This window comes from Oxyura jamaicensis, chromosome 4 (genome assembly GCF_011077185.1).
Source record: "Oxyura jamaicensis isolate SHBP4307 breed ruddy duck chromosome 4, BPBGC_Ojam_1.0, whole genome shotgun sequence".
Classification (NCBI taxonomy): Eukaryota; Metazoa; Chordata; class Aves; order Anseriformes; family Anatidae; genus Oxyura; species Oxyura jamaicensis.
Window position 1 is genome coordinate 6,512,266 of NC_048896.1, and position 19,147 is coordinate 6,531,412.

General features: G+C 61.1%; 3 protein-coding genes across 4 annotated transcripts; 1 reads left to right on the plus strand and 2 right to left on the minus strand.

Moving 5' to 3' along the window:
• Window positions 1–47: 47 nt before the first annotated feature.
• Window positions 48–6,142, plus strand: SRPX2 (sushi repeat containing protein X-linked 2). Its single transcript, XM_035324950.1, has 11 exons — window positions 48–451; window positions 684–781; window positions 2,675–2,761; window positions 2,862–3,053; window positions 3,192–3,368; window positions 3,719–3,845; window positions 3,957–4,078; window positions 4,191–4,370; window positions 4,515–4,648; window positions 4,720–4,841; window positions 5,124–6,142. Exons 2-11 carry the CDS (start codon window positions 712–714, stop codon window positions 5,302–5,304), a joined length of 1,392 nt encoding a protein of 463 aa, XP_035180841.1. The 5' UTR covers window positions 48–451; window positions 684–711; the 3' UTR covers window positions 5,305–6,142.
• A 394-nt stretch (window positions 6,143–6,536) lies between these two features.
• On the minus strand, window positions 6,537–15,041 carry SYTL4 (synaptotagmin like 4). 2 transcript variants are annotated; one of them, XM_035324941.1, is made up of 17 exons: window positions 14,998–15,041; window positions 13,816–13,978; window positions 13,441–13,656; window positions 12,815–12,924; window positions 12,512–12,626; window positions 12,216–12,323; window positions 11,777–11,906; window positions 11,609–11,699; window positions 11,372–11,475; window positions 11,157–11,243; window positions 10,661–10,839; window positions 10,355–10,457; window positions 9,218–9,379; window positions 8,333–8,438; window positions 7,745–7,844; window positions 7,028–7,236; window positions 6,537–6,827 (listed from the first exon to the last, which is right to left on the minus strand). In XM_035324941.1, the coding sequence occupies exons 2-17, from the start codon at window positions 13,923–13,925 to the stop codon at window positions 6,685–6,687; spliced, it is 2,073 nt and encodes a 690-aa protein (XP_035180832.1). In that variant the 5' UTR covers window positions 13,926–13,978; window positions 14,998–15,041; the 3' UTR covers window positions 6,537–6,684. The 2 variants fall into 2 exon arrangements, with proteins under 2 accessions (XP_035180832.1, XP_035180833.1); XM_035324942.1 differs by lacking the exon at window positions 14,998–15,041 and adding an exon at window positions 14,927–14,982 and having other exon boundaries at window positions 13,816–13,979.
• Window positions 15,042–16,214: 1,173 nt separating this feature from the next.
• Window positions 16,215–19,131, minus strand: TRMT12 (tRNA methyltransferase 12 homolog). Its single transcript, XM_035324951.1, has 7 exons — window positions 18,941–19,131; window positions 18,646–18,814; window positions 18,364–18,562; window positions 18,136–18,286; window positions 17,940–18,049; window positions 16,862–17,019; window positions 16,215–16,791 (listed from the first exon to the last, which is right to left on the minus strand). The coding sequence occupies exons 1-7, from the start codon at window positions 19,009–19,011 to the stop codon at window positions 16,321–16,323; spliced, it is 1,329 nt and encodes a 442-aa protein (XP_035180842.1). The 5' UTR covers window positions 19,012–19,131; the 3' UTR covers window positions 16,215–16,320.
• Window positions 19,132–19,147: the final 16 nt, after the last annotated feature.

Consider the following 19,147-nt stretch of genomic DNA (forward strand, 5'->3'; position numbering starts at 1 on the left):
AATTAGCGCCTACCTGCCCGCGCCGTGCCCGCTGTCCCGCACGGCGGGGCGCGGGTCCCCGGGGGCCGCGGCCCCCTGCCCGGCGCCGTTCACTGCCCCCGCCTGCCGGGGTGCAGCTGGCAGCCAGAGCCCAGCTGGAAGCGCTCGCCCTCGGGACTCGGCTCAAAGGCTGGGCTTCGCGGCGAGGTTTCCTCCTCTCTCGTTGCAGCCTCGGCTCGTCCCGCACGAGCCAGCCCTTCCCCGGTGGAAAAAAAAAAAAAAAAAAAAAAAAAAAAGGGTCCTGATTCCTGTGGTTTTGTCCTCAGCCTCCCGTCGCCTCAGCTCCCGTTGCAGGAGTCTGGCCGGGCTGGTGGAAGCTCCTCTGCTCGCTCTTGCTTGGAAAGCGTCTACTGGCTCTGCTGCTCGCAGAGAAACATCTGCAAAGCTTTTTGAAGCCTTGGAGAAGCAGAAGGTGCACGGAAAAATAGGCAGCCCTGGGATTTATTATTTTTGACAATCTCATCGTCTTGGGCCTGACTCATGCCTTTTGAATGTTTGGGATAGGCAGCGGAGGGGAAAAGTGGGTTTACTCAGCAGAGGCAGCGCAGCCAAGCAGGAGCGTACTACGACGGTGTAGGGACAGGGCGACGGAGGGAGCCGCGTGCTGATTCGAGCCCGTTTCCATCTTTGCAGGGTGCTGGCAGAAGGGCTGGCCTGTCCACAGCCCGCTGCATGGCGCAGGAGGCAGCCCCCATCCTGCTGGTGTTCCTCACCAGGCTGGTGTCATCCACATGGCACGAAGGTGGGTGCCGTGGGGATCGCGGGGTGGCACCTGCACGGGTCCCCTTGCGGGGGCTTGCAGCAGGACAGCGAGTGTTGGGGTGGGTGAGGGTGGAGGTGAGAGGCTGGGGAGTGGAAGGAGAGCTGTCCTGGTACGGTGCTGCCAAGGAGAGCATCAGGGCCTGGGGAGGCGAGGAGAGCAGAGCAGACACCACCACAGGGCTGGGAAGCATCCAGAGATGAGCAAATAACCAGCCTCTCCATGACAGCCCTGCTTGAGAGAGCTAAACTTTTCCATTGACTCCCCGCTCCCACTGGAGCCATCGGCGAGCAGATGTCCGCCTGGATGGAGCGCTCAGCCCCAAGCCCACCCGCGGCTGGGCAGCTGGGCCAGGGCTCTCGTCCTCCCTTCCCCTTCCCCTTCCCTTTCCCCTCGTGGTGCTGCCAGGGGATGCTCCTGCCGGGCTGGGACTGTCCCAGGTGAGAATGAAAATGCAGTGCCTGCCACACAACGTGAGCATCTGCAATGCAACAGCATATCTGCAAGGAGGGGGCAGCCCCCCGGGCAGCAGGCAGCCCCCAGGGCGGTGGGGCAGAGCCTGGAGGCTGCATAGCCCTGCTCGCCGGGCAGGAGCCCCGCTGCACATCCCCGCTGCTGGTCCCGCCGGTGCCAGCCCTAGTGCTGGGCTCCCCAGAGAATGCCGTATTTCTTTGGCGCCAGCCGGCGTGGGAAGGGCAGCAGGATAAAAGGCTTTGTGGAAACGAGTGGGTGACTTCACAAGTTTGTGGGAAGTGGGGGGAGTTGCTCTGTAGTAAGGTTCTCATAGGAGAGGTTTGCAATGAAAGTTTCCTCCACGTGACGGAGGGGCTGCTGGTTGAGTTGGCCTCAGCTTTCATACCACCCCCTTGCCAAGGGCAGGCACGGGGGGAAGGGGAGATAGGTGCTGCCAGGCTGGGTAGTGCACACAGCACAGCAAGGGGACAATCCCTCCCAGCCCCAGCAGCGGGACCGAAGCAGGGGGTGTGGTGGGATGGGCTCCCCACAGCGATGGGGGGGCAAGGAGGGGGCAGCGCTGGCGGGGGCCAGCGGAAAAGCAGCGGAAATGTGAGCTCAGCGCTGGGGAATGCCGCGGCCGGCTGGCGTGCCGAGGGGCCGCAGGGAAGGGCGCCAGCTCTCTCTACGTGCAGGGTTTCCTCCCCAGCCCCCTGCGCCTCCCTGCCTGCCCCACCGGTCACTTTGCCATGGGAACATCGGGGTTGTTCAGGCCAGAGGGTCCCCGCTGGTGCGAGGCCCTCACAGTGCTGTCCTCCCCCTGCCTATGGGGCCAGGGGCCGCTCTCCGCAGCAGGGATGGCATGGGTCCAGCAGCTCCGGCCAAGCTCCTCCAGCACCGTCCCTCCAGCAGCTTCATCCTGCCCTGGAACGCAAGGGATGCATCTCTGCCTGGCCCTCTCCAGTGAGGCGGTGTGCTTCTCCTCCCTTGCTCTGCTGGGACAGGCAGGAGAGGGGTTTTCTTTCCTCTGGACCAGAGCTGGTTGTACCCGTGGCACAGTGGCAGGGAGAGTTCAGTAGGATCGGCTGGAGGATGACTTCCCAGCAGGGAAAGGCCAGGGATCTCTGCCAGCCCGTTTTAGGCCAGCACCCATTTCCTGCAGTAACCGCGTCTGCCCCTGTGGCTGTTTAGTCTGCGGGCTGGTGCCAGCATGCACCATGTCCCTGGGGACGGGGCTCATTGTCTGCCCTGCTTAACCCTTCCCAGCGCTGCCAGACCCAGCAGGGCACTGGGACAACAGGGCAAAGTCGAGTTGGAGGTGAGATTTCCCTCTGGGGACTCGAGGGACAGTTTGGGACAGGATTGTGCTGCTGCACAGGGAGGCAGCACCACCTGCGCCCTCATCTCTCTCCTCCTTGTCAGGATCCGGATACTACACTGCTGAGAGCCACACCAATGAAGTGTATGTGGAAGAAGCCCCCCCTGAGCCTGCCCTGGACTACCGCCGAGGTAATGGCACCCCAGGCCTGTTCCTCAGTTCCCCGTGGGGAAACCGAGGCACAGCACAGCCAAGTGCCTCCCTTATCTCCCTTTACACCCCCCCCCCAAGTGCCCCAGTGGTGTGCCACGCTGAACATCCACCGCGGAGAGGCGACCTGCTACTCGCCCCAGGGGGGCTCCTACCGCAGCAGCCTGGGGACGCGCTGCGAGCTGAGCTGCGCCCGCGGCTACCGGCTGGTGGGGCGCAGCGCCGTGCAGTGCCTGCCCAGCCGCCGCTGGTCCGGGATGGCCTACTGCCGACGTGAGTATGCCCCACTGATCCAGCTTGCCGGCCTCCCTGCGGGCATCACCAGCCCCGCGGCAGCCAGCCCCAGGAGCTCTGCCTGCTGGCACGGCCAGCCCAGCTGCTTCCCTCCCCTCTTTGTTCTGTCTGGCCCAGAGATCCGATGCCATGTGCTGCCAGCGGTGCTGCGGGGCTCGTATGTGTGCTCGGCAGGAGTGCAGATGGATTCCCGCTGCGACTACACCTGCCTGCCCGGCTACCAGCTGGAGGGCGAGCGGAGCCGCACGTGCATGGAGGACGGGCGCTGGAGCGGGAGCGAGCCGATCTGTGTAGGTAAATTCTCACCCTGCCATCCTCCCGGCCTGTCAGCCAGCCCCATGCCGCTAGGGCACGCGCCCCCATGGGCAGGGCTGCCTGCCGTCCCCTCTGTGCCTGCAGGCGTCACCCTGGTGCCTGACCCAGGTGCTGTTAGCCTCAGAGCTCAGGCTGGTGCAGGGCACATTGCTCCAGGACTGGGGCCAAACCTGGTCACTCAGTGCTGGCATTACACCAGGCTTTGCTTGCTCCAGGTGCCAGGCTGTGCTCAGCAGCTGCGGGGTTGCTGGGCACCCCATGCCCTGCTCTTGTAGCACAGCCCCGACATCCACAGGTTCCCCAAGCTTATTCCTCCTTCCTGTGGGCAGATGTCGAACCTCCCAAAATCCGCTGCCCGGACTCTCGTGAACGGATAGCAGAGCCAGGCAAGCTGACTGCCACGGTGTACTGGGACCCACCGCGCGTGAAGGACTCTGCTGACGGTGTCATCAAGAGGTGAGCAAGGAGGCACTGCTGACATCTCCAGCCAAGGCTGGCGGCTGCACTGGTTGACAGCTGAATGTCCCTCCTGGGGCCCTGACCAAGAAACCCATCTGCTGGCTGCAGGGTGATGCTGCGGGGTCCAGAACCTGGCTCAGAGTTCCCTGAAGGAGAGCATGTGATCCGCTACACTACCTACGACCAGGCGTACAACAGAGCCAGCTGCAAGTTCAGGATCCGTGTCCAAGGTGAAGAGGGCTCCATTGGGCTGCAGGCTCCCTCCTCCCTGCACCCTGGGGCCGTATCCTGCACCCCTAGCCTGCTCGGCTGCCTGATCTCACCTGGCCTCCTCCTTCGCAGTGAGACGCTGCCCTGTGCTGAAGCCTCCGCAGCACGGCTACCTGTCCTGCACTTCTGATGGCAACAACTATGGTGCCACGTGCGAGTACCTGTGCGACGGGGGCTATGAGCGCCAAGGCACCTCCCTGCGGGTCTGCCAGTCCACCCAGCAATGGACAGGCTCCCAGCCCCTTTGTGCACGTAAGTGGCGAGGGGCAGGGGAGGACCTGCTTGCAGAGATGCCCAGCACTCAGGGGCAACGCTGCCTAGCAGAGAGAAGGCATGGGGAAGAGAAGGTGCAGAATGCATTTCTCCTTGTGCTCATGCGCTTGCTTCATGCCCCAGCCATGCAGATCAACACAGCTGTGAACTCTGCAGCCAGCCTGCTGGATCAGTTCTACGAGAAACGCCGGCTCCTTGTCATCTCAGCCCCCGACTCTGCTAACCGCTACTACAAGATGCAGATCTCCATGCTGCAGGTGAGGCCTCGCACCGCCGCCTTCTTGTGCCCCACCAGCACCCTCTCACCACCTCCCCTTCTCCTCTGCAGCAAGCCACGTGTGGGCTGGACCTGCGGCACGTCACCATCATTGAGCTGGTGGGGCAGCCCCCGCACGAAGTGGGACGCATCCGGGAGCACCAGCTGTCTGTTGGCATCATGGAGGAGCTCAGGTACCACGGGACGGGGCAGGCTGGCTGCAGGGTACATGGCCCTTCAGGCAGGAGCAGCTGGAGGGGGTTGTCCTGGAGAGCCAGGGCAGGTGCCTCCAGGAGAACAGGGGGATAAGGGGAGCCCAACCGCCAAGCTGCCAGGAGGAACTGGTACCTCTCAGTCCTCAGGAGGTAGAAGCCACCACCCTCAGGAGGGCCTGACCATGGCTGGGTGGGGTAGGAAGGCTCAGCCCCAAACCAGGGCCCCCAGCCCTAACCACCAGCTCCTCTCTGCACCCCCAGGCAGTTCCTGCACCTCACCCGCTCCCACTTCAACATGGTGCTGCTGGACAAAGCGGGCACCGATCGTGAGCGCTACATCTTGCCCATCAGCCCGGACGAGATTTTCGACTTCATCGACACCTACCTGCTGAGCGAGCAGGAGGCAGCCCAGCGGGCACAGAGTGGGGACCCCTGCGATTGAGGCAGCGCCAGGGAGACCCCTGCCACCCCCTCAGAGGACAGACACCTTCCTTTCTGCTTTTCTAGTCACCCACTGTAGAGGAGGACCGGGATGCCAAGGACTTCCAGGGGGAAGGGGGCCACTCTCAGGCTGCTCTGGCACTGAGAGGTGAGCAGAGACAAAATGGGACAGGGGCTACGTGCTAGCAGCGTGCCCACTGCGCAGCAGCCAGAAGCCCCATCTGGCTGCAGGGCAGGGTGGCTCAGCACCAGCCAGGATCACACCAGGAGATGCTGGAGTGCCTCTGTTCAAACTCCAGGGCAGGAGGGAAAAGGGAACCCAGTGGGAGGACAGACTGCAGACAAGTGAGTGCCCCGAATCCTAGGAAGGCTGCCAGAGCAGAGGAGGGAGGGGAGGGAAGAGCAGGCAGGGTGACGTTACAAATGCCTCGATTGCAGCAGCTTCACCCTCCTTGTGGCCGTCCTCACCTCATACACAACTTAAACGTGCTCCCTCCCTGCCTGGGCTCAGTCCTGCTGGCCAGGCCCTGATGCCAGGCTCCTGCCAGAACCATTAGAAAGCCTCTATTAGCCAATGGCCCCATGCTCAGCAGACGGCAACAGACATCCAGCGCAGACTACCCCAGACAATCATGATCTGCACCCTATCACGTGCTTCCCCTTCTACCCAGCACTGTGGCACCCTTCCTGGGAACTGTTGTGGCAGTAGAATATTAACTTGAAATTAATAAATTTGTATAAAAAATATCAGCGTTGGTAGAAAGAGCATTACGGAGAGGCACAGGAAAACTCATCCATGCAGGGACGGGGCAGCTGCCCCCAAGTAAGCTAAGCTGTGCTATGTTGCCCCACATCCCCACAGCCCTTCCGCAGGCACAGCCCCACACACACCCGCTGACCCTGCACATCTTGTCCAGCATGGCCCCACTGCTGTTCCCCTCCAGCCCCACAGCTGGGGCTCAAGCTGAGCTGTTCGTTACCACAGAGCCCCAGTGCCAGCACCTTCCTTGGGGAGGAGGGTGGAGGAGACAAAGAGGGAGCAGATTGTGAAACAGAGAGGGTGGGAGGAGGAAAAGAAAAAAGAAGAAAGAAACCCAACCACTCAAAGTGGTTTCAAAGCACTGTGCCTGGGGGGAAAGAAGGGAGGGCCCACAAGGACTCCAGTTCAGCCTTAATTTTGGTCCAAAGCTTAGGACAAATGCAAAAACCCTTTAAGAGAAGCTAGACCAAGAAGATTTTCTGCCCAAGCCTGTTTAGAGAAGGTCATGTTTATTAAAATACAGGCAAAAAATAATTAAGTTTGGCACCCCTGTTTGGCTGTGCTGCAGCTCCAGAGCAGCCGTGCCAGCCCCAGGGTGAGGCATGGTGCCTGTGCTGCTGCCTACGGCCTCAGCTTGGCCATGGTAGAACGGAGCTGGAGCGTGCCCTCCGCCCACGAGCCTGGGTACTGGCACATCTTCTGCCACAGGTTCAGCTCCTCACCCGTGGAGTCCATCCAGTCCACAGCCTGCCCGTTGCTCATGCCTTGGAGAAAGGAGACAGGCAGAAGTTACAGCCTCCGTGCAGGAGCGGCTTCCCTGCAGCAGAGGCAGCCCCAGGCAAAATCACTGGTCCTGCAGCTGTGAGAGGCTGCATGGGGCCTCTCCCACCAGGACAGCAGCCTTCCTCACCCCCACACCCCACTGCAGATTGCAGCTCCTCCCCACAGCCCCAGGGCTCCTCACCATTGCCCACACCCAGGCGGACGCCTCCAAGAAAGTCATTGCTGGACAGAGGCTCCCGGTCCCAGACAGTCAGCTCCAGGCAGATGTGCTGCAGGTCCTCGGGGTTGATGCCATTGTAGACGAATGTGTGGTTGTAATGAGGGTTCAGGGTCTTCTTTACCACAGGTGTCTTCCTCTTGGAGGCCTTGTTTTTATGTGGCAGGAGGTAGCTGGGGGAAGCAGCCCCGCTGGAGTTAGCAACACACACACAACTACCTCCACATGTAACCCAAGTCACAGCTGCCTGGCTGCTTGATGACCTCCGGGAAGACAATTTGATGGCAGCTTTTGGAGGAGCCAGACCTGGCACACAGCCCTGCTAGCCTGGGAAAAGGGCCAAGCCTGCAGGAAGAGCACAAGCACCTCCCCAGCTCAGGGGACCCCTCTGCGCAGCCTCCAGCCATGACAAACAGGCCCCAGGCCTCACAGACCCTGAGCAGCTCTTCTCAACTGGCCGAAACCCAGGAACGTGTTTGCTACTGAAAACTCCTCTCTAGTAAGAGATGGGCAGACAGCGAATTTCAGGGTACAGACGCAGCCAGCACAGGGCAGTTAATGAGGAGACACTTCCCTCCCCTAGACCTCAGCACCAGCTCCAGAAGTGTCACGGGAGGCAGCCAGGGAGGGCAGTGCTTTCACCCATCTGCCATAGCTTCCCGCTCTAGTACCCACACTCACCCCTTCACAAAGCTGTCTGATGTCCCCCCAGATTTGGCAGCTGTGAGGTTCTTGGCCTCTTTGATCCAGACCTGGAGCTCACCACCTTCCCCTGTTTTGCCTGGAAAAACAAACAAACAAACAAAAAACAGCAGAGCAAGATTTAATTAACTTTCACCACTGCTTCCCCCCACCCCCCGAAAGGTCCTGCAGAAGGGCCTTCAGCTCAGAGGCAGGTACAGGGTGGTAACTCCTTCTGCCTCTTCCCTTGCTGGTCCTGACTGCCAAGGCAAACAGCTCCATGTGGGACCTGACAGTCCAGCCTGGACCAGGGTCGAGCACTGGTGACCCTGGTCCAGTCTCAGGAAAGCACTGGAGCTGCTCAGGCAGCCTGAGGGCAGCCAGGTCTAACGTGACCTGAAGCAGCCAGCAGCTCACAGGCATTTCAGACATCTCAAGTTGCACAACCCAACAAATACAGCCAGCTTGCTCGCTCACAAGCAGTTCCCAGTGCAGTGCAAGGTATCTGAAGATGGGAATTTCCAGCATGTTGCAGAGGGCAGTGAATGCCCCCAGGTTATACAAAGATGGTGGAGCTCCAGTACTCACCCTTTCTGCCACTTCCAGCCCCAGGGTGCTTGGAGGATGGGATGTACTTCATGGAGACAACCAGTTCCCCCTTGTACTGGTGGAGGCCAGCAGCATCTGCCCCAGTCTGCAAAGAGGCAATGAGCAGGTTACCACAGCACTGTGAAAAAGCCAAAGCGGACACAGCAACAGCCTGGGCTGCACAGAGCAGCTATCAGCTCTTGGCCAAAAGGCCTGGTTTCTTCTAGAGATGGCTTAGCTGGCACAAATGCCTGCAGGCCCTCTCCAGCAGTCACCAGCTCAGGCTCAGAGACCAGCTCCTTTGGGATGGTACTCTGCCTGAACTGCATCCCTTAGGAAAACCCATTTAGCTCAGCAGCCACAAGTCGCTTGAGCCCCAGCAATGCAAAGGGCTGAGTCTGCATCGAGAGCTCATCAAGAGATCCAGGCTCCTGAGTAAGTCCAACAGCAAAAGCATCTGCTGTTGCCATCCAGCTGCACAACATCCTCTCACTGCACTGTTCTGCAGCCCACAACAGGATGCCGAGCCCAATTTCCCCTATTTGTTTCCCTGAAGTTGGCTCCCATTCTTCCTTACTGGGGCAGGGAGACAGGAAGAGCTGCAGTCTTGGAGCAATCATGCAAACAGAATGAAAATACCTGACTGGGCAGAGAGACATCTGACTGCATCACATGGGATATACTGAGGAAAAGAGAACCCAGGCTTAAGTTTAGATCTGCCTTTTTCACTATGACAGCGCTGCTATCTGACCTGGGGTCTTTGTTTCTCCAAAGACTTGTTTTGGCACAAGCCTTTCAGTAGCTCGACCAAGACCCCTGCACCCCTCTGCCCACTCAGGGCCATCCTCACATGCAGGAATGACGTGCGAGGGCTGCGGCAGGTACCTTGCCGTGCAGGGGCAGAAATTCCTCCAGGTGGCTGTCGAAGTTCCAGGAGTCCATGGGGATCTCCACCTCCCCCAGGAATGTGTTCCGGCCAAAGCGATCATGGTGCCAGACTGAGAACTGCAGCGTCCTTGCCAGCAGGAGGGACTTGTTAATCTCGTACTGGGAAGAGAGGCAGCAAAGAGACAGGTGAGCCAGTGGCAGCCCCCAGACTGTGCTGAGCTCCCCCAGTACTGAGGGGGGAAAGCCTGCTGAAGGCCCCAGGTGCAGGGCAGCAGTGTCGGTGTGCAGGTGGGCAGCCCTTGGAGCGCATCCAGGGCTCGTGGCACCCAGCCACCCCACTCCTTCCCACTGCAGGGGAAGCCCTGCCAGTCCACCAAGCCTCAGGTGGTCAGAGCACAAGACCTCAGCAAACCTGGGGCTGTGGCAAGTTGAGCCACAAGAGCCTGGAAACCAAACCATGCTTTCCAGCTCCCACTTCCTTCCTGTCGGAAAGTGCCGGGACGCACTGCCTCCATTCAGCGGGGCTCAGGGACGGAGGCCAGCCCTTCCCACTGCCCTGTGCCAGCCGCAGTGGGGACCAGGAGCGTAAAGGGCAGCACTGAGTGCTTCTGCTGCTGGGGCCAGAACTGCCTTATCTGCCTCTGCAGCCGTGCTGCCCTCCGGCTTGCACAGCCAGGCTGCCATGCCCTGGTGGTAAGGAGCCTTCTCCAAGGGAAAGCAACGTCCATGGATAACATGCATAAGAATCCCCTGCCCTGGGGGATGGCACAGGAGCCAGGAACGCTGGCTGCGAAGGACGCACACACGCTCTCACATCTTCAGATGTGCCTCCACAGCACCCAAGGACTAGACACCACAGTGATACTACAGCAGTGACCCAGCCTGGAAATGTTTTTTTTTGTTTGTTTGTTTTTCCAGCTTTCAGGGCACAATGTCTGGATGTAGGACACCCCCACCAAGCCTCCACCTCCACACTCCCACAGGGCTCCCCTTTTTGTCATAGAGGGGAAAGCAGAACCACAGAAGGGGAGAACCCCTTGTTGCAGTGCTGTTCAAGCAGCATCCCCAGAGGCCGAGCGCCTACCTGGCCCCCAGCGGAGGGGAGCTGCTTGCCCCCAGACCATCCCTGCTCACCTTCAGCAGCTCATTGTACAGGGGGTTCACGGTGTTGCGTTTGATGGTCGTCTTGCGCTTTCCTTGCCGGGATTTGTCAGGCAGGAGGTAGGTCTTCACATACCTGAGGGGAGGAGCAGGTGAGTTCCTCACCCCTGAGCCCCCATGGACAGCCCAGGCCTCCCACCTCACCAAGAACCCCCCCTTACAACTCTCATCTCCCATGGGCACCCCACACCCTGCTGAGCATCACCAGCAGAGCCCCTGATCCATGCAGCACCACCAGTCTGTCCCTGCCCAGCTCGCCATTTCCCTCCCAGCACTCACGGGTTGGAGCGCTTCTTTGCCTCGTCCCCGTAGGCCAGCTGGCGACACTCCTTCACATGGATGAACAAGGTCTGTGTTTTCAGCTCATAGCTCAGGGAGAAGGAGATGCCCCCGGTGACCGTGATGTTCCCGAAGTCACCAGCCTCGCTGTAGATGCTGACCATGCTCCCCAGCGTGCTCTGGAAGGCACGGCTGGCCTGAGCTTGGCAGCCTCACCATCCCGTTTCCCCTCAGCAAGGCTATTCTTGGTAGCTCTGCCACACAACCCCTCTCCTAGCCCAAGACCAGCTCTTCCTGGCTGGGGACGGTCACTGAGTGCCCCATTAACATGCAGGCTCCCTGGGAAACAGCTGGGAGTTCCTCCATATTTTAACTCCACACAAAGGGACAAAGCTCCCGTGCCCCAGGAGCAGCCAGCCCAGCCTCCCTCCCACACAGGCAGCCGGCACTGCCCTTCTCCACAGCTTCTAGAGTGCAGCCAAGCCACGGGACTCACCGAGGAGGTGCCGCTGCGCATGCTGCCCCGGGCCACCCTCTGGCGATGGATCTCCACCAGGTTATCGATGTCCTCCTCCTCCTCATCCTGCAACGACAGAGAGACCGTCTGCGTGGGGAGCAGCGGGGAGGCGTGGGCACATGAGCAGTGCAGCCAGCTCCACCCCACGGCTAGCTTCACTCCTCAGCCAGAGCCATCACCACCAAGGGTCTCACCAGCTCCGTGGTGAGGCCGGGGACCGACTTGCTCCTGTCTCCCAGGGTGCTGCCCTCACCCACGAAGTCTTCTGGGCGCAAGTCAATCACCGACTTGGTGTAGTCTGCATGGGAGATGGGGAGGCAAGACAAGGAGGCTTCAGGATTAGCACAGCCCTGCAGCTCCATCACCACAGTGAGCTGCCCAGACCTCATGCACCCACACCAAAGCCTCCCCAGGCTCCACACAGCTCTCACCCGCAGGTCTCACCACCCTCCGGGGGTTCTTCTTGAATAAAGCTTCATGCTCATCCGCCAACACACTACTGCGGCTTCCCACAGGAGCCTCCTAGGAGGGAGAAGCTCAGTGCAGAGCAGAGCAGAGAGGGCACTGCAGGGCTCCCAGCCCTGAGCCCTGGCACTCACCCGTCTGTTGGAGGCAGAAAGCACGCTTCTGGAGGGGAGAGGGAGGGTCAGGCTGGCCGCCACGGGTCCTGCTGGTGCAGCAACCTGTTTTCCCTCTTTGATAGCGGTAGCTTTCTCCAGAGAGTTTCTCCTGCAGAGGACACAGAAAAGGTCTGTCTTGGGCCGGCACGTCAGCCAAAAGAAGCACAGCCAGGAAACCAAGTTTTGGCTGGGAACTGCTCTCGCCACAAGCTCCGCAGAGCTGCATGAACAAGCCCGGAACAGTGCAGGGAGCAGAGGACCTGTCTGCCCAGTGCGAGGTGTCGGGCTGGCAAGAAGAGCCAGCATCTCCCTCCCCAGGCCGAGGCAGCACGCAGACAAAGACAGCCTTCAGATGAAGGTCCTCGTTCTCTGCCAGGCCAGCGCTACCACAGACAACCTGTCCCAGCCTTGACCTTACCTGCCCCCAGCGGCACCAGGACCAGGTCTGTAGCCATCCAAGCTCATGTTTTCCATGGACTCTGTGTCACTCTTACCATCCCGAGGGTCTGAGGCATCAGGAAACAAACTGCAGACAAACAAAACCACAGGTACATCCCATTTGGTGAGGAAGCTGGTCTGAGAGAGACCTTCTGGGCTGTGACCAGAGCAGGGTGGCAGCTACTCTCTCATCCCCACAGCTGTCTCCCCTGCACCGAGATGGGCTATCAGTGACCCCTCCCCAAACACAGGGTCTTCAGAACAGCTCTCCCTCACCTGTGTGCCTTCCGGGGCTCCTGGGGGCTCTTCTGCTGGGGCGCAGAGATGTTCTTGGGATCACCAAGCTGTGCTTTCTGGAGGAGGGTTTGTCCCACGGTCTCCCTCTTGCTGGCTGAAAGCAGAGAGGACTCAGGAGGGGCTCGCTCCCCAGCACAGAAGCCCAGAGCCTCGAAGAGAGGGTCTTCCTGGCTAAACCCCGATCTGGGCACAGGCCAAGGCGAGCTGGAGCATCCTGGAGGGACAGGCTTCGGAAGAAGGCATCGCTCCAACACCTGGTGGCACAGCACCACCTCACCCTACCTGCAGACTTGTGCCGCAGAGACAGCCGCACGATGTCACTGCCCAGCCTGTTGGCGAAGCGGTTGACTCTCTGGTCGTAGAACCAGTCCCCCGTTGTCTTCTTCAGCTCCCTGTAGGGCAGAGGGGCAGTGAGGGGCCGTTCCCTGCATCCCACCGCACCCTTCAAATGCCCATGGTGCTGGGAACCAGCCAAGAGGAGCACACCCAGCGGGAGGCTGAGCAGAGACCATGCCCTGGGCAGATGATGGGCCATCTGCACCATCAGAAAACACGGATTGAGAGGGAGGGTCTGTATGGCAGGTGAAGTAAAGGAGAGAGAGAAAACTGGGCTGCCTGAAACACAGGCTGGAGTCACATAAAGGGGTGAAAGGAGCAGGGTGGGCGCAAAAGAGACCCAAGAGCAGGGCACGGCCCAGCTCTTGATTGCCCAGCCAAGGTTGCCTACCTTGAGCAGCCTGGGGAAGCTACAGCAGAGACAACTGCCCTGGGGTGGAGAAGACCAGGCTGAGAGCCCAGGGCTGGACTACAGAGGGTGGCCAAGGGGCATCAAGTTGGGATGACTGGGAGGAGGAAGGGGACAGAGCAGCACGCAGAAGGTCTGTGCCATTCGGTCCCTGGGTACTCACGCCTCCTTGGTGCAGACTTTGCAGCGCCAGGAGCTGTTGGGGCCATAGGAACGGCAGTCCCGACACACCAAGTGGTTGCAGCCCCGGCAGGTGTTGGCCTTGGGGCTGATGCGGCCCAGGCTCTGCTGGCAGCGGGCACACGTCCGCTCGCTGTAGCGCTGGCTGCTCCGCTTGGCCCCCTTGCGCCGGATCTCCAGCAGCTCATTCTTCAGGCGCCTGCTCGGACCCAAAGACCAGGAGAATCAGAGCCAGAGGCAGACCCCAAGACCAGCACAAAGCTCCCAGCCAGCCACACTGCACCAGTCCTCGCCCCTCCAGCCACCCCTTGGGTGAACCAGGGGAGGCAGCACCCTGCCTGCCCAGACACATCCACACCTGATTCTCCTCTCCTCTGCTTTACGGAGCTCCTCATCGCGCTGCAGGACCTGCAGGATCAAATCCTTCTCGACATCCGACAGGAATGACAGGTCCACAGCCTCCGACATCACCTGGCCCAGAAATCACTCACCCTTGCCAGAAGGAGCTGGATGCGTCTGTGCTGGGAGCAAGCAAACCACGCCACAGGGTCACACCCCAACCCCACGTGGCACGGGCAGGACTCACTGCCATCCCTGGGTTGGAGGCCACCCCTGATCATCACACCATGGGGTCCCCAAGCCAGCTGACACCTCCAGCCCACATCACCCTCCTGCTTGATCACACAGCGCTCCCCGGGCACAGGTCTCAGGCCTGCCTCCAGCTCGACCCCATCAGCTCAGCCAGCCCCCTGTGATCACCGCCTGTGCCCAGCACCCCGGGACAGGGCTGGGGAGGACGGAGCGCAGTGGCTGTGACCCGCACCCATGCACAAGTGGAGCAGCAGCGTGAAAAGCTGTTGTGTGCCACCTCCCCGATCAAAGCAGCCGGGGCATGAAAGTGCGGGGACAAGAGCCGCAGCAGCGGGACCCCGCTTGGAGCCCCGCAGCCCGACCCCGGGGCCGAGCAAGCCCCGGGTGGGCAGCTCAGCTCAGCACAGCGCCCGGGCGCGGTTTGCAGCCCGTCTGCAGGGCAGGGCCGGGCCGAGCCGGGCCGTGCCGCCTGCTGCTCCCAGCTCACCACCCAGCGCCGCCGGCCCCGGCTCGCGGGGCAGAACGAGTTCCGCGGGTCTGCGGCGCGGAGCCGGCACGGCGGGGCACCGGGACAGCCGGCGGGGCTGCTCCCTGCGGGAAGTCCCCGCTCCTGCCGCAGCCGGGGGGGCCTTCCTATACCCACCGCCGCCCGGGCATGGAGGCAGCGCAGGGGGGGCTCCCGCGGCCCGGACCGCCCAGCCCAGGGCTTCCAGCAGGAGAGTGAAAGCCAAGCTTGAGACTCAGGGCATGGCGAAAATGGAACGCAAGGTTCTGCCCCCCTGCGAACACGGCGTGCCGGCAGCCCCCCTGCCGGCGGCTCTCTGGGCACGGCGCTGCCGCTCCGCAGGAAAGCCGTACCCATCACCCATCCGCCCCACCGCCCGCACTCCCGGGGGCTGCGACCCCCCCGGCCCGGCCCCACGTCGCCCACCCCGCGGTCCCCCGGTACCTGCGGCGGGTCCCTGCAGCGGGGGTGGCCCCAGCCTCCCCAGGGGCTCAGCGTCCGCCGCACCTGCGCGGCCCGGCCCCAGGGGGCGGCCCCCGGCCGCCCGCCCCTCGCCTCGCCGGGCTTCCCCCGGCCCCTGGCCCCCGGCTGCCCGCCCGCAGCCCCCGGCCCTGGGACGCACGGTGAGCTCCTCCGGCCGTTCTGGCCCCGGACGCGGCCGTGCCCAAAGCTCCGGCAGGGCTGGGCAGAGCCGCACGCTTCGCCCCGGTGTTTGCAGGCGTGCCTGCTCGCGGCCCTGTGGGAAAGGCAGCTCCTCCCCAAGAGCACACACACGCCGCCATAAAGCCGCCGGACCCGCTGGGGTGCTGCGCGCAGCCCCTCCCCGGTGCTCCGCGGGAGGTGGGCGAGGGACGGGGAGGAGCGGCTGGGACGGCTCCTGGCCCCCTGCATCCCCTCGTTCTGGCACGGGGCCGCCCGTGAACGGCTGCTCTGGCAGGCGGCCAGCTGGGCCACCATGGCTCCCGGGCCCACTGGTGTAACTGGGAGCGGATGGGGCACAGCAAGGCGCTGGGCTGAAGCCGTGCGGACACGGCTTCTCACCGTGCACCATGGAGGGGCAATGGCAGAGGCCAGCGTCACCAGGCAGGGCCCCACACTTGCACCCATGTTTGTAGTTTAACTGGATGCTAGCTAGAGATGTGGGAAACGTTTTTATTTCTGAAAAAATAAAAGGCAACAAGAAACTGAAATGAACAGACTTGTTTTAAGTTAAAAAAAAAAAAAAAAAAAAAAAACCTGCTGGTAAAGATAAGAATAGAGTCTGTACATGATGCACTGAAACAAAGCCCAGCATGAATGCTGAGGTTTATTTGGTCCTGCAGCTCTGTTCCTTGTGAAAATGGGGCTGAAAGTGCCAGCATGTGTCTAAGGCAGAAGCTACAGGTGCCAGCCAGTGTGATGCTCCTGCACTAAGCAGCAGCAGGAGAGTTAGAGTAGGACTTGGGGTGCGCTCAGCCCCAACTCAGCCCCATCCTCAAGCTCCTGCCTAACACAGCTTGTGCAGGGCAGGGATGGCAGGAACCCAGCTCACTGCTAAGCAGTGCTGCCACCTTGGAATGAGGGATATAAAACAGACTGGCAGAATGAGACCTCTGCCATAGGTTCTCAGAGCAGAAACCTGCCCCAGCTCACAACTGGGGGAGAAACTGTCCCCAGTGTTGCTTGTCCTGAGCTGGCACTCGGGAGACAGCTGTCACATCTCCTTGCCACCAAAACTGCCACCCCTTTTTCTTATGACCTTGAGCCACACCAAGGCCCCACAGCCAGCTAGGCAGGCAGTGTTGGACGGCACTCGAGGTCCAGCACAATGTGATGCACATGTGGTGCGTAGGATTTCACTGCCTCAATGTGCAGGATGCTGGTCTGCCATGGCTGCCCGTGCAGCTCTTCCAGCAGCCCCCGTATCCGTGCCGCAGTGGCCTCAGCCCACCGCTGCCACACTGGCCTGACCCTGGCTGCCAGCATCTCCTTCCCACCGCCTTCCATCTCCTCGGGGCTCTGCAGTTCCCGCTGTCCATCCTCCTGCTCTCCAGAGCTGCTGTCCTCTGGAGGTCTCTGCTCATTCATTGGAACTGCAGGCTGCAGGCAGGACGGTGCAGGGAGAGCCTCCACATTGTGGTGGATGTGGAGAACCCCTCCTGTGCCCTTCTTCAGGACACGGCAGGCCACAGGCCAGCCCTCCTCAGAACTGGGGATCAGCCCCAGGTTCACCCGGTCAGCTACGTCCTGCAGCTGCAGCTGGGAAGAGAAGGGTGGTGAGCAAGGACCATGTAGGAGAAGGACGCCGTGTCCAGGGGGTGCTGCTCACCTGCCTGTTGTCCCCGTGGTGGATGTGGCAGCGGTCCTGCACGCCGTTCAGTGCCAGGTTCCTCCGCAGGGCCTCCACGGCATGGTGGTTCCACTCGCAGGCATGGGCGAAGGCAGCCGCCGCGTGAACCAGGTAGGGCAGTGTGAAATAGCCAATCCCTGGGGGCAGAAGAGGTGGCAGCAGGAGAGGGCACGGTGCAGGTATCTCCTGAGGTCTGCACTCCTCCCTGGAGGCAGGTCAGGATGTGGATTACTGCCCTTGCTCTGTGCGTCAGCTTTTTGGGCTGTAACAAACCTAGACACTGGGGAAATGCCCACAAAATGGAATTTTGTTTCTCTCTCACCCTTGTAAAAGCAAAATTCATCTTGAAAAATGTTTACAGAAGAGCTTATTTTATGTTCAGTCTCTACCCATTGGTTCAAGACCTACCCTGTCCTGCTTTGCTTCCAGCCTATGCAAAAAGTGTCAAGACTAACATTTATTTTAATTAACCAAGAGCAGTTTTGCGAGCACTACATCCTTTCTCTGTGAGACGGACTGGAAACACTAACTTCCCTAAGTACAAAACGCAGCTCTTCACACGCACAGAAGCCTGACGCAATGTCCCCAGTCACCTTACAGCACAGGAATGGTCACACCAGCTGCACACTTCAGTTAGCACCGGCTTGTCATAGAAGAACATCGCACTCAGTATAGTCAGGACGTCAATGGAAGCTTTTCAGAAACAACATCCAGGTTCAGAAAGAGGGCAAATCTTCTCCCTGGATTGAAACGGTTCCTCTGACCAGCACTAACTACATAGCAGCACTCTGCAGAGCCTGAGCACAAGGTCAGCTGAAGTGTCCAAAGGCAACAGGGACACAGGAGGGACCACAGTGCCAGGTCAGTTTCCAGATGGGGCAGGAGCTCTAAGCCAGATCCTGGAGTATTTTTCCAATCCAGGTCATTTTTCAATCCAGAATTAGTGACGGTTTGACCTCCATCTGGATGCTATCAATACCTGCATCACGGTTCTCTGCCTGCTCTCCTCTACAAGCCTGCCCTGCCAAACCTCTCTGCTGTCCCCGAGGGCTGGTACCTGCATAGAGATCCACCAGGACCTCCCCGGCACATGGCAGCGAGGCCACCCGCAGCTTCTCCGTGATATTGCCCGGGGAGAACATGCACTTGGTCACATCAAATGTATACCTACGGGGACACCACCAGGCTGGTGAGAGCAGCCCCTTCCCCGGGGCTGATGCCACAGCCGTGCCCTGCAGCACGCTCCTGCCTACCTGATGCCATTGTCCACATGCTCCACCCAGCCGTCCTGGCCCAGCAGCAGGGTGACACTAGGGAACCGCATCCCGCCTGGCAGCACCCGTCCTCGCCTGGCCAGGCGCTGGGCACCCAGAGCTGAGGCAACCGTCTCCCAGAGCGCTGAGCCTGTAACACAGCCGTGCTGGGAGAGGCCAGGTAGTTCTGTGAGCTGCAGCCACGTGAGCAAGCTTTGGTCCCCTTACCCAGCTTTGTCCACAGCGCAGCGCTGAAGCTGTCCTCACTCAGCAAGACCAGGTCTCCGTGCCGCTGCCATGAGTGGGGCACGTCGCGCTCCAGCTCCTCTGACCAGCTCTCTCCCAAGCCCAGCACCATCCTCTGCAGCTCACTGCACAGCTTTTGGGCAGGTGTCCGCACGCTGGCCGCCTTGGAGGGGATGGGACTCTGCGGGTGGGACATGGCAAGAGAGGCTGCCACAAGTGTCCTTTGCTGCCACCAGCCTGAGCCTGTGCCTGGGCAGTACCCACCTGGATCCGGAGCAGCCTGCAGGGCAGCTCCCTGGGCCCGCTCTCCTGCAGCTCCTGCAGCCGCTGCTCCACCAGCTTCCCCTCCAGCACCGGCAGGGCCACGCTGCCCCCCGGCACCTTCTGCAGCCGGTATCGCACATCCAGAATCTGCTCCTCTTCCAAATACCGCCTGCAAGGCCGAGGCCTACTCAGGCACTTCTTCCCTGTGGGGCTCTGCTGACGTGCAGGGCCGCCTTGAGCGGCCACTGGGGCTCAGCCCAGCAGGGCCACCCCCAGCCACCCCTCGCGGGCTCACCTCAGCCGCTGGGCAAAGCGCGGCTCCGTGGCCAGCGCGAGGACGGTGCCACCTCGGTCCCCTGCGGCCATCCTGGTTGGAACAACGGGACGTTGGGATGCTGGGTGTGGGACCTGAAGGACAAAGGGATGTTGATGGCCAGTGGGAACGTGGTGCCTACATGAGGGGCACGGGGGCGTCGAGCTCGTAGGGGCTGCGGCTGGGTGG

Bases quoted from the DNA above. Each gene is read 5' to 3' on its own strand.
- SYTL4 (XM_035324941.1), bottom strand. From the start codon at position 13,925: ATGTCGGAGGCTGTGGACCTGTCATTCCTGTCGGATGTCGAGAAGGAT. The intron at 11,476-11,608 runs GTGAGAGCTGTG...TCTCCCATGCAG, and splicing joins GAGGGTGGTGAGACCTGCGG to ACTACACCAAGTCGGTGATT. The intron at 7,845-8,332 runs GTGAGTACTGGA...TTGTTTTTCCAG, and splicing joins GGCTGGAAGTGGCAGAAAGG to GCAAAACAGGGGAAGGTGGT.
- TRMT12 (XM_035324951.1), bottom strand. From the start codon at position 19,011: ATGGCCGCAGGGGACCGAGGTGGCACCGTCCTCGCGCTGGCCACGGAG. The intron at 18,050-18,135 runs GTAGGCAGGAGC...GTGTCCCCGTAG, and splicing joins CATGTGGACAATGGCATCAG to GTATACATTTGATGTGACCA. The intron at 16,792-16,861 runs GTGAGCAGCACC...TTCTCTTCCCAG, and splicing joins ACCACGGGGACAACAGGCAG to CTGCAGCTGCAGGACGTAGC.
- SRPX2 (XM_035324950.1), top strand. From the start codon at position 712: ATGGCGCAGGAGGCAGCCCCCATCCTGCTGGTGTTCCTCACCAGGCTG. The intron at 3,846-3,956 runs GTGAGCAAGGAG...TGCTGGCTGCAG, and splicing joins GCTGACGGTGTCATCAAGAG to GGTGATGCTGCGGGGTCCAG. The intron at 4,649-4,719 runs GTGAGGCCTCGC...TCTCCTCTGCAG, and splicing joins TGCAGATCTCCATGCTGCAG to CAAGCCACGTGTGGGCTGGA.